At 51.4% G+C, this 13029-nt stretch overlaps 1 protein-coding gene across 1 annotated transcript in view; it reads right to left on the reverse strand.

The window, feature by feature from the left end:
- Positions 1–834: 834 nt before the first annotated feature.
- adgrv1 (adhesion G protein-coupled receptor V1) overlaps positions 835–13029 on the reverse strand; it is a 79068-nt gene continuing 66873 nt past the window's right edge. Inside the window, 4 exon segments of the mRNA XM_067230960.1 lie at positions 835–1269; positions 3842–4016; positions 6247–6429; positions 12730–12853. Coding sequence (XP_067087061.1) covers positions 1151–1269; positions 3842–4016; positions 6247–6429; positions 12730–12853 — 601 coding nt within the window. The 3' untranslated portion in view covers positions 835–1150.

Below are 13029 nucleotides of genomic sequence, written 5' to 3' on the forward strand. Positions count from 1 at the left end.
AAGACCCAGAAAGTGCTTTTTTTATTACCAGAACTGAAGAATATCCGACTTCAATCCCTTGGAAGTTTGATCCTAGCAGGAAGACTGAGCTCATTAGCTGATAGGCTGTGGAAATCTCCTGAGGTGCCATTAGTGGGGCTGTTGTTCTCAGTGTCAAACAATATGATCAGATGGTTTATCTGCTTCCAGTGATGATGTCGTATCTCTCTCTGCTGTTACCGTGAAACATACTTGAGTATCTCTCCTCTGTTAACCAAGCACAGGATATGTTCTGTCCAGCAGCCAAGCCCAGGGGTCAATGGGGCAAAGGTCTGACCTTAACCAAGGGGCAAAGGGCTGAGATTGATTCTTGCTCCTCCATCCCACCATTTAAAATGTCCTGCCTATCTGTCTGATTGCCTGTCTGCAAGCCTTCTCTTCAACTATTGCCAGACTCTAATAACTCCCTTGGTTAGAGTTTAACCTGAAAATGTCCTCAATCTAGGTTCTCGCTACTGGAACTTATTTCTGCAGACACCAGCAGTATTTTGACATCTCCCTACCTCCCTGTGCCAGAATTCTCAGACGGCGTAGAACAAGTTTGTGAAATTCCCTGAGGAGACTGCGTTCATTCACATATAGTTACCCCATCTCCCCGCTCACACACAAAGGCAACTCAGCATTTCTATACCTCAGTTCCACAAGTCTCAGACAAGTGGTCCTCTCTTTCTCTCTCTCTCTCTTTCTCTCTATCTCTGTATTACTCCCCCCCCATTTCACAGACCTGATTAATGAATGATAACCAGATCAAATAGATGTTGAATTATTTATTAACAATGTTACACAAACCGTTGCCGAGGGGTTTAAGGCCGCTCGTTTACTAAAAACTATACAAAAACATTTACATCCCGAGAGACATCCGCTTCAAAAACTCCATCAAGGACTTTTAAGAAATTAATTTAGTAAAACATTTATATATCCATATACATATATATAAAAACAGACATAAAAAAACATCACAGTCTTTCAAGACATCACCCAACTAAAACAGAAAACTATATAAAAAAAAAAGACAACAACAATGTTTTAGTGCAAAGGCAGTGGAAGTATAAAAATACTGTTGTGTTTTTTCTCTCTCTCCGATATATAAAAAAAAAAGCAAGATGGTGGTTTAAAGGTGTGTGTCGGCGATGGGGATGCGACGCAGCTCCACTATCTGGGAGTTGGCCATGCTGCCGCCGTCAGGACTCCCGTGTAGGGACTCGTTGTCGCTCATGTTAAGGCCTGAACCTGAGGTGGACACAGAGGAAACATGCATGACAATCCCAGCTAGCAACGAAAAAAACTCTCAACAGTCTGGGAGCATATATGGCTTCAACTGCTGGAGCGCCCTTGTCTGAGTCAATAGAGTATTAGAGGCGGTAAGTTCCGGAAGAATCAACAACTCGTCTTGGTCATGTATTCAAGTGGTCAGCAATACCCACCCGATATCCAACCGCAAGTGTGGAAATTGAAGTCTCAATAGTTAAGAGATGTGAGGTTGAAGGTCAAGACACTAAGGGTTGAAATCTGACCAGATAAGACCATCAGTTTAAGACCACCTTGCCAAGTATCACAAAGGTTGTCCTGTTTATGGTTCTGGTTGAAAAGAAATAGCTGACCATTTACAGTAACTCAAGGACAGTAATGATAAGAAATCATGTACTAAAGATGGCCCTTTACGTAACTAAGACCCATAATGATAAAGGGCTGCTTAACAGACTGTTCAGAGCTTAATTTTTTTACCCACAGCAAGTTTACCTGGACAGGCATCTCAAAGTCCTCATTCTTTTATCAAAACTGTTGATAATTGACAGCAAATGCCGTCCTTTCAGACCAGGCCAGTGCATAGCCTTGCAGCGCTGACCAAACGTTGACCGAGTGACCTCCGTCCCACTACACATCCAGACCACTGTTCCCCTGAAGCCATGACCACGTTCACGTAGAGCATGGCCAGTCAGCAGGGGGGTCACACTTGACCATATCGTCTCCCTCATGATCTGGGTGACATCATCTGGCCTCGGGTCAACAGCAGCAGGGTAATTGAGGCAGTCCCAGTCAGTTAGGCAGCCAGATATTAACAAGCCTGGTTAAACATCCATGTCCAGGACTTTGATTGGCGATTATGTTTTCCTTCATTTCACTGGGTTGCATCAGCTGTTCTGAGCATCCAGACGCATCAACAATAACTATGGTATTTTGACTTGGGAGTTTCCCTTGCCAGTTCGGTTCTGTTGTGTCAACTTGAGCAGTGAGTCTTGAGGCTAATTCGGGGTGACGGTGGAAGTATGTTGACTTATGGCTAATGTAGAGTGTCAGAGAGAGACAGAGAGAGAGACAGACAGAGAGAGAGACAGAGAGAGACAGAGAGAGAGAGAGCACAAAATGCACAGAGGAAAAAGAGGGAGGGAGAGAAAGACAGAAAGGAAAACAAGAGAGAGAGAAATTCAAAGCAACTGTCTCTCCACGACAGCCACTCATCTCAGCTCTCACACACACATCGGGCACAAACAACTTGTCGTGCGTACCGTATTACGCCACGGCTTCAAAGCAGACGGGTTGGCGTGGGCCAAGACTTTGATTTCAGGTAACTCGATCATCTCTGCATCCTCTCCCCTCATTAACACCTCCTCGTCTCTCAAACCCGCTCACTCTAGAGGGACATTTAATGTGCCGTCGCCACGGTGATTGGCTGTGTTGTTCCTGGGGCCGATTTTTTTGCCTCGTCTCAGGGGCCTAGTTATGGCTAAGGCACCAGACGAACCTCTGTATAACATGGGTCCCTACAAGACCCCCCCCCCCCCCCCAGCCCCACCCATCTCCCCCCAAGGCAACCACGCAGAGCAAAGGTCACAAAGTGGATCAGAGTTCTTTCCATGACACGTCCACAAACAGCTGTGTCTGAACGGGGACACACGTTATGTTCCACTGTGTGTGTGTGTGTGTGTGTGTCTGGACACAAAGTGTTAAACGACGTCGGGGACCGAGAAGGTGAATGAGAATACAAAGCGCCCCCCAAAAAAACCCACTGGAACCACGTCCAGAATCACCTCATCTAATCTAAGATGCTGGTATGGAACAGGTGAAATGACATCACACAGCCCAGACAGACACCCGACTGCTTTTCAAGTTGAGTCCGTAATAATGGCACCGATCACACGGCTCTGTGCAGCTCTTCTGCTATCTAACTCCTATGCAGGCAGGAGAGCAGAGCAGTTCAGGCCCTACTTGGCATGTGCTCAACTGGGCCTTTTATTGTTATTCAAGCAGCGTGGGGAAGATTACTGTGATTTGAGTGTTGGCGGTGGGGCTGCGCTGGGGGTGGGCGTGGGGCGGGGGGTGGCCTGTGTATCTGCCTGCAGTAAGACCTTTATCTCATGAAACTTTAATGGTGGAGGAGAAATCTTCTCCAGGCTGGGAGATTGAGCGCCCCCAGTGAAATGACTGAGAAGGGTTAGCGGCTGTAATGGATGCCACTAGCAAGTACACAATAGTAAGCACACACACACACACACACACACACACACACACACACACACACACACACACACACACACACACACACACACACACACACACACACACACACACACACACACACACACACGGGGTACACTCGATACTGCACAAACACACACACACACACACACGGGACACATTCTTGTGTGGACAGGATACTGCTACATTGAAACCTGTGCTTCCCATTCCTGGGTGACTCATTAAAGAAAGTAAGAACGACAAGTCCTGGACAACGGGTGCTCATCACAGACTGTCCAACAGAGTTTCCAGGCCCAAGTATTCCCAGCCAGTTATGGATTCGTACCCGTCTTTAAGGCAAATATGAGGTCATCGAACTCCTGCGACTCTTCGTCGGCCGCGAGGGTGGTGTTGATGAAGCCGGCGTCCGTGGGGACGCCCTGGCTCTGGGGGCTGGCCTTGTACACGCTGCTGGGCTGGCTGCCCGCATGCAGGGACGCACGCTCCCAGTCCGCGGACACCTGGCACACACACAGAGACACACACACGCGCATACAGACACACACACAACACACGAGTGCACTCGCACAAAGAAAGAACATTGAAAATGAGTTTATTCCAGAGATCGTCCCGGGCGGAGCACAAGCAAACACAAACATCCAGCTACTTCAACGGGCTGGGTAGCCAGCAGTCTGTCGCAGCTAGCGACAGACTGCTGGCACGTCTCGTTTAGGATACGCGCATTCGAGATGCATGGGTTCCCACAGCCCTGTAGACCCACAACCGTCACCTGACACGAGCACACAAACAGGCCCAGTGACATAGCGGAGACCCGTCCCAGCAGGGCCCCAGTTCCTGATGTGGTGAACAGTCTCATTCTGCCTGCCCTGTGATCCAGTTTGAGACGTGTGTGTGTGTGTGTGTGTGGAGGGGGTGGTGGGGGGCAGGGGTCAAATAGAGTTTATGTTGTCAAACAGCCCCAAAAGGGATTAATCCAAAACAAGGGGTCATGCGGAGGGCAGAGTTAGGGGATGACGAGGCGGAGGTTGTAACACGTCTAACATATGTAAATGAATAACTCTCCCTCAAGACCGGATTCATGACAGAATTTAATCTCCAGTCAATCTAAGACGTTTGAGGGTGAAGTGCTAAAGGCTAGGGGATTCACATCAGCCAGTGGAGTATGGTAGTAGAACGAGAGAGAGAGAGAGACAATAAGAGAGAGACAGAGAGAGAGACACACACAGACATAGAAAGACAGAGACAGAGAGAGATAAAGGGAGTGAGAAACCGTGGTGAGTGTGAGGTCTGTGTGTACCAGAGCCCAGCGCAGGTTTTTTCCCAAGAGAACTCCATCCTCTCCTCCTCTCTCTCCCTCTCTCCCCCCCTCTCTATCTCTCTCTCTCCCCCACACTGTGAATGCGCTCCCCTCCCAGCCTATCACAGCCTGCCCTGTAAGAGGTACAGAATGTCCCAGTTAGGTGAATTAGCCCACAGAATGCACTTGTTCGGCTCTGTCATATCCCCTTTCCAGAGGGGCGATCATATAACTCACGCCAGCAACCCTACACAGGCCTACCCAACACCCCCCTCTCAGATTCTCCCCAGTCTCACCCCTCCCCCTGCACTGATTGATTTTCTTTCTGGTATGTACCAGCTAGGGACCATCACGGAACGTCAGTGCTCTCATGAATAAGACAGGATTAGTGGATCCCAGTGGCACAGAAACACCTCACAGGGTCTGTTCCCTGGAGAACCCCCCCCCCCCCACCACACACACACAACCCCCCGGCTCAGACCCACACATGCCTTAAGCCACCTTCCACCCACCCCCAGCCCGCGCCACCCAGCCTCCCCTGCAGGTGTTCTCCTTATTGGTGACCTCCAGTGTTTAGGTGGTGCGTGTGCGCGCGCGTGTCTGGGATATGTAATATTCATGTCTATCTGTGTTTGGATCCATGTAGATGTGCAGCATGTGCGGGGGTTTATCTGTGTGTGTGTGTGAGAGAGAGAGAGATCGAGATGGAGAGAGAGCTAGAGAGATGGAGAGATAGTGATGGAGAGAGAGATGGAGAGAGAGAGAGAGAAAAGAAAGAGAGAGACAGAGAAAAGAAAGAGAGAGAGAGAGAGAGAGAGAGAGAGAGAGAGAAAGAAAGAAAGAAAGAAAGAAAGAAAGAGAGAGAGAGAGAAAAAGAGAGAAAGAAAGAAAGAGAGAGCACAGACCCGCCAGAAGGTCAGAAGGGTTACAGCATACGTGAAAAGCCAGCCCTCCCTCTCTCTTTCTCACACACACACACACGGGTTATGTAAAGCTCGCTCGCACTGCGACCGAGGGTGCTGACTCCGTCGGGCGGCGGGAGCAAACAGAGCGCGTGCGAGACTCTGGGGGGGGGGGGGGGGGGGGGGGGGGGGGTGCTCCGTGTTCTGTGAGGCGAGATACGTGTGACTGGGAGGCTGGACAAACACAGCCCTGGGAATGTGACCCGGGAGAGGGGGGGGGGGGAGGAACCTGAAGGGGGAACCTGAGGCTAAGCTGCGGGAGGGAAGATTAGAGCCGGGTCTGGCTGGAGAAGCACCTGGCTGTGGAGAGCATCGGCACTCCCAGCAGAACGTGTGCATCGTGTGCATTCACGTGTCTAACGTGCGCGCATTTGCGTACGTGTGCGTATGAGGTGCAGAAGCGTGCGCGGGTGTATGTGTGCAGGCGCGCGTGTGTGCGTACAAGTGCGTGTGTGTGCGTGCGTGCCGTACCTCCTCCATGGCGCTGATGAGGTTCTGGGTGGACTTGCTGATCTCCCCGCCCACCGTGGCCGCCCCACCCTGGTAGGTGGCGTCCGGCCCGCCGTGCCCGTTCATCTCCACCGTGTAGCTGGCCTTGGACGGCCAGCACAGCTGGTTGTGCATCAGAAAGTAGACCGCAAACACGTACAGACCCTGAGGGGGTGAGGAGAGAGGTTCGAGTCAGGTTCCGGCATGTTCTCAAAGAGTTCTCAGGAACGTGCTTGCGTTTAATAAGGGGGAGATGGTCAGAAGAGTAAAATACGGAGTTGCTTTATGAATACGGCAAACGTCCACACCATCTTCATCGCCGTCATTATCACCACCGTTAACTCCATTGAAACAAGTCACTTGACCATCGAGGAGAAAAGGGGTTTGAACTTTTTAAGGAACTCCCTCGGACCACTGAAGGGAATCACGCGTAGGGAATTCTAGAGCTTCACGACGTCATCCCCTGGAAATGACATCGCCTCTCGGCATCTCCTCATCATTGCATCCTCTCTCTCTCTCTCTTTCTCTCTCTCTCTCTCTCTCTCTCTCTCTCTCTCTCTCTCTCTCTCTCTCTCTCTCTCTCTCTCTCTCTCTCCCTCCTTCTCTCTCTCCCTCCTTCTCTCTCTATCTGTCTCTCTCCCTCCTTCTCTCCTCTCCCTCCTTCTCTCTCTCCCTCCTTCTCTCTCTCTCTCTCTCTCTCTCTCTCTCTCTCTCTCTCTCTCTCTCTCTCTCTCTCTCTCTCTCAACAAAGACCCGGTGTGAACTACTCCACAACACCATGGTGTCAAATACCACAGGGTGACCAGACATCTCACAACACCCCTGCAGTAGACCGTGACAACAGGCAGCCACAGATAGAGATTCAGTCCTGTATTACACCCCCCCCCCCCCCCTCACACGACCATCCTCATCCTCACCGACCCCCCCTGTCCTCCCGTCCCCAAAGGAAGTAAGAAAGTAAACCATGATCTGGTACACAACCGTTTGGTAAAAAACAAAAAAAAAGCTATTTTATGGGTCTGATTCGGAATCACATTCATTTCAAGTTGCTTACCATCTCAGTATCGCATCACTGCTTAGCTCTATTCCGTCACATTCATGTGGTTCAATAACTTGCCATTTAGTCAAGGTAACTGTTACTGTAAAATCACCCTCCATTTACCACAGCTTGCCCACGGCCCCAGTGCAGTAGATCATGAGACCTTACCCCGACGAGGGAAGATGGACTTGCTAAAAGGGGGAAAATAAGCACTGATCACGGATATAATCGTCTTTACCGGACATCGTTGTTTATTGGCGTCCCGTAAATAAGGGACGTCAGCTTGGGGAAAGAGAAAAAATGCAGAAATATGGACAATTTGGCAGCCATCTGTGTGTTTTATGGCTTGAGGTGTGTGTGTGTGTGTGTGTGAGAGAGCTTTATGAGCGTGTGTGCGCGCGAGTCAGTGTGCGTGCGTGTGTGTGTGTGCAGCCCCTGTCATTGGTCTCCGACGTCACGGAGGCCGTTTCATCCGTCCCGTTTGCAGGGTGATTAGCACGTCGTTAAAGGCCTGTGAATTGGGAGGACTCGCTTTATAACTCTCAGAGAACTCAGAGAACACTTATGTAAGTGTTCTCTGACAGATAGAGAGAGAGAGACAGGGAGAGAGACAGGCAGCGCGAGGACTGAGGAAAAAAAATGCATTAGCAAACTTCCATTAATCCTCATTCTAACCTAAGAAAGAGAAGGAGAGAGACAAGGGATAGCAGGGATTCCAGAGTTAAGCTCAGGACATTCATTAGACCCTCATGAGAACGATGGGAAGAGGTGAGAAAGATGGGGGAGGGGTCACAGGACCTAGCAAGTCAGGACCTAGCAAGTCCACCATTAGAACAAAGGCGGAGAATGGAAACGAAAGAGCAGAAAGGAGAGAGTTCACTCGATAAAAAATAAAGGAAGGAACAGCGAGATCAATGGGGAGGAATATTGAGTCACAAGGAGGAGGACTTAGATGAAGTGACTGGCAGGAGGAAGGTTATATTGACACTGTAGCGAGCTCTCTCCACACAGACTATACAGCAGTCTTACAACTCGGCGTGTTCATCTAAGCTAAAGAACGCACGACAGCCATTATCATGTCCCACACATCCAGGTATCCAAGGGTCCCTCGACCTGGCCTTTGCCATCCGTCCGTCTCCAGTGGCAACACTCGTGACGGACAGCTGGCCCCGCCCACAATGAACAGAGCCGTTTCCTAGCGGTGTGTACAGGCCTTCCAGGAAGTGGAGGCTCGTTGAATGGCGCGGAGGCCTACTTCCCTGTTCTAAAGGCTGTCGTCTGCCTGTGATGGAGGGAGAAGAAGGCGTTGACCGGTAGACGAGGCAGACACAGACCCAGAGCTGACATAAACAAACTTCACTCAATTCCAGATTGGATTATTCAGCCTGATCAGATGCAGATGCTGCTCTGCCTGCAAGATACAGGAGGTGGACGAGACAGAGGGAACAGACAGACCAAGAGAGAGAACTAGAGAGGTAGAGGGAAAGAAAGAGAGAGAGAGAAACCGAGAGAGAAGCGAAAGAAAGAGACAAAGACAGACAAAGAGAGAGAAAGCAAGAGAGAAAAAGAAACAGAGACGCACAGAGAGAAAGAGAAAGTGGCAGAGGGCGAGGTGGAAGAGTAGCATCCTACCCTGTGCCAGCTCTGGGAAACATCCACCCATCAAACCTGAACACGGCATCTCCTTCATCTCTGTTGATTCCAGATTGCGAATTACTTTTGCAGTTACATTGATTAACTGAGAGGGACCAAAAGTTGCCCCCTAAACATGGAGAAATCAATGACTGGCTGCTAACTGAGTAGCTGTGTGCTATGGAAGGTTACGCAATCATTAGGCAGGGGACATGAATGAAAAGGACTGGAAATGATTGTCTAATAGGGTCTAATAGGTCAAATGTACTGTAATGTTCCGACCCTACCCTGGGGGCTGAACCTGCGGCCGACCTTTGCACTTCATTATTGTCAGTAATCTGCTGAGAGAAGTGCCGCAGAGCGGGGCCGCGAACAGCAGGGCCAACAACAACAACAGCAGCAGCGCCAACTCAAAAACAGCGAGGACCAACGCTGTCAACAACAGGGTCCGTGGAAAAAACAACTCGCGGTGGAAAATGCAGCGCATGAGGAAACACGCCAACGAGCCCGGCTCCTTCTCGGCGTCGCTATAGGACACCGTCTACGTTCAACACAACGCACTGAATACTTGCACTTACATTTGGACAAGATTCCTACCAATGCACTCCGTAAAAAAAAAACATACTAATATGCTGATGGAAGGTTCTAACAAGATACCTCTCCGCTCCGGTGATTCTACTCAGTGTATCTACAGATGGCCCTAGAGATCGTCTCAAAAAAGAGCTTTCTTGGTTCTAATGCAGATTCGTTCCTGAACCGAGATTCTAGTGAACGCGAGAGGTCTATAACTGCTCCTTTGCAGGCAGGGAAGATGGCAACAGCTCGGCAACCGAGAACACACACCACTCCCTGTGCAGGGCGACGCGCTCCAGAAATCTAGGTCAGCTGTGTTTGTTTACGGCTAATCGATGTTCTTGGACGCGGCTTGCCTCGGAACCTCATTACCTGTCTGCGAGAGGACTGACTGATTGTCCCGGCCAGCTGTGCCTTACAGACGTCACACCCCCCTCAGGGGTTTGTCTCCGGCTATTTCTGTTTACCCGTAAACAAAAAAAAAGAACGGATGCGATGGTGCCGTCTGTCCGGCTGAACAAAACAACTTATTCTGCCGCGTTGCCTCTCTCTCCCTTCCCAACTGGCAGCAGAGAACGGACGAGCACCCCGGTGGGGTGAGAGAGGGATGAAAGGACGAGGGAAAGAGAGAAAAAGAGAGACGGAGAGAGCTGATTTGTGTTGGAAGGGAGCTGGAAGAAGGTTGAGGCGGTAGGCATCGAGAGAGGGCCGATCGATACGATGCAGAAGGGGCAATTACATTTAGGCCAAGCATCTGATTCCTTTGCGTTCCCACTAAAATGCAGTTCGGACGCTCAGATAAAATCGTCTGATGGACGACTGTGGATATAGTGTGACAACAGGCCCAGTGCGGTAGCTGACCACTGCAAGTCGGTCTCCATAGCCACAAGATGATGTCATCGTTGCCCTGATTGAGCTAGCGGGCCAGCGCGACCGGTGACATCACCTACGGACGACATCATCCAATTAGTAGTTAGAGGGAAGGAGGCGTGGACTTTAGGGTGCTACTGTCCGTCTTTGTCGTGTGGATGTGACATATCACTCAGGCCCCGCACGAGCTCACTTAATGGACTGTTGACGTCTTCGAGAAAGTCACAGAAGGCAGAGACATTCACAAGAACCGATCCACCCCCCCCCCCCCCCCACCCCCCAAAAAGCGTCCAGCCATCACCAGCAGACACCGGGTTGCCTGTGTCACTGCATATCAAAGTAGATGAATACAAAATTTGATGCTACATGTGCCATGTGCCGACAGCCAACAGGCTTGTGCAATGTGAGTTAAGACTTGACTAGCTAGCAACTGAAGCACTGGGGTAACAAACTTGGGTTGACAAGTTCAGAGCATATCCCCCTTAACTACCGGCTGTCGTGCAACTCCTGGAGGCTCGATATCAATGAAAGGGACTTGGGAATTTCCAGAGGTATCTAGCAACACAGATAGAGCTATCTGCCATCGCATTAAAGGCCTTGTCTTATCGGCGCTGGCTCTGAATTATCTTCACACTGTGCTCTGGGAGAGACAAGAAAGAGAATGAACAAGGGGAAAATAAATAGGGAGGGAGGGAGGGAGAGAGAGAGAGAGAGAGAGAGAGAGAGAGGAGGGAGGGAGGGAGGGAGGGAGAGAGAGAGAGAGAGAGAGAGAGAGAGAGGGAGAGAGAGAGAGAGAGAGAGAGAGAGAGGAGAAGAGAGAGAGAGAGAGAGAGAGAGAGAGGGAGAGAGAGAGGGAGGGAGAGAGGGAGAGGAGGGAGGGAGGGAGGGAAGGACCGAGTGAGAGAGAAAGGGCAAGAGAGTCTGGGTCTCGGTGTGGGTGAGGTCAGAATGTGGAGATAGAGGGGTGATAACCCCTCTCACTATTCTACTACTGCTGGAGAGCTTTCAGCTTTTCTCCCCAACCCCAGTCAGACATCAAAGTGCGGCTTCATAGTCCTGCCGGAGACAGCCCTCATCGCGCACTCTCTAACACGCACGCACGCACACGCGCACACACACACACAAATTCACACACGCACGCTCCGCCACACTCCCTCATTTGCACTTGCACACAAACACAGACAAACACATATGCTCACACACACACCCACACATTTGCACTTGCACACACACACACACACACACACACACACACATTTGCACTTGCACACACGCACACACACACACACACACACACACACACAACACACACACACACACACACAGACAGACAGACAGATAGTCTCAAGGGCCAGACGAGTGCAGTGGCTTAAAGAATCAATATTGTACTGACTGAGTTCTAACTGCCTAAATGCCTCTAGAAAGCCATGCACCATGAAATGGATTGAGTCTACTCTAAAGGGACACGCGCTGACACACAAGCATTGAGACCGCCACCACGACGTCTTCACACGCACTACAGCCACGGGCACCCACAGACGGAGGTCATCGACGTCTCGTCGCGAGACGAGGTAAAAACGTGACATTTGTCACTTGACGGAAGGAAGCCGAGCAATTCAAACGGCATCCACGACGCTGCCGTCTAACACGCTACAGGCGACTGCTACGGGCGACTGCTACGGGCCACACTGCTACGGGCCACACTGCTACGGGCCACACTGCTACGGGCCACACTGCTACGGGCCACACTGCTAACGGGCCACACTGCTACGGGCCACACTGCTACGGGCCACACTGCTACGGGCGACTGCTACGGGCCACACTGCTACGGGCCACACTGCTACGGGCCACACTGCTACGGGCGACACTGCTACGGGCCACACTGCTACGGGCCACACTGCTACGGGCGACTGCTACGGGCGACTGCTACGGGCCACACTGCTACGGGCCACACTGCTACGGGCCACACTGCTACGGGCCACACTGCTACGGGCCACACTGCTACGGGCCACACTGCTACGGGCCACACTGCTACGGGCCACACTGCTACGGGCCACACTGCTACGGGCGACTGCTACGGGCCACACTGCTACGGGCGACTGCTACGGGCACACTGCTACGGGCCACACTGCTACGGGCCACACTGCTACGGGCCACACTGCTACGGGCCACACTGCTACGGGCCACACTGCTACGGGCCACACTGCTACGGGCGACACTGCTACGGGCGACTGCTACGGGCCACACTGCTACGGGCGACACTGCTACGGGCGACACAGTCACGGCGATGCTGAGGACGCTCCACAGGACATGGGGGTGAGGAAGAGGAGGAGGGGGGAAAGGTCTCTCACCAGCAGGCAGTTGAAGATCACGTAGAGGATGAGCATCCACAGGTGTCTGTAGCCCATGTGTAGGCCCCGCCCCACACCCACACCAGGGACACCAGGAGGAACAGGTAGATCACCATGGGCACCTCTGGAACACACAGCACACAGGGGAGAACGAATAAGAAGTGAACAAACACAAACACCAATCTTCCTGGAGCGAATGTGACTGAAGTCCAGGACATTGAGCGGAGAGATACAGCACTGTAGAACCGTAGCAATGAAGTGCCCCGGTGTTCCAATCGTCCTCGCTGCCAGGCCCTGGTC

The sequence above is a fragment of the Osmerus mordax genome, chromosome 28 (genome assembly GCF_038355195.1).
Source record: "Osmerus mordax isolate fOsmMor3 chromosome 28, fOsmMor3.pri, whole genome shotgun sequence".
Lineage (NCBI taxonomy): Eukaryota > Metazoa > Chordata > Actinopteri > Osmeriformes > Osmeridae > Osmerus > Osmerus mordax.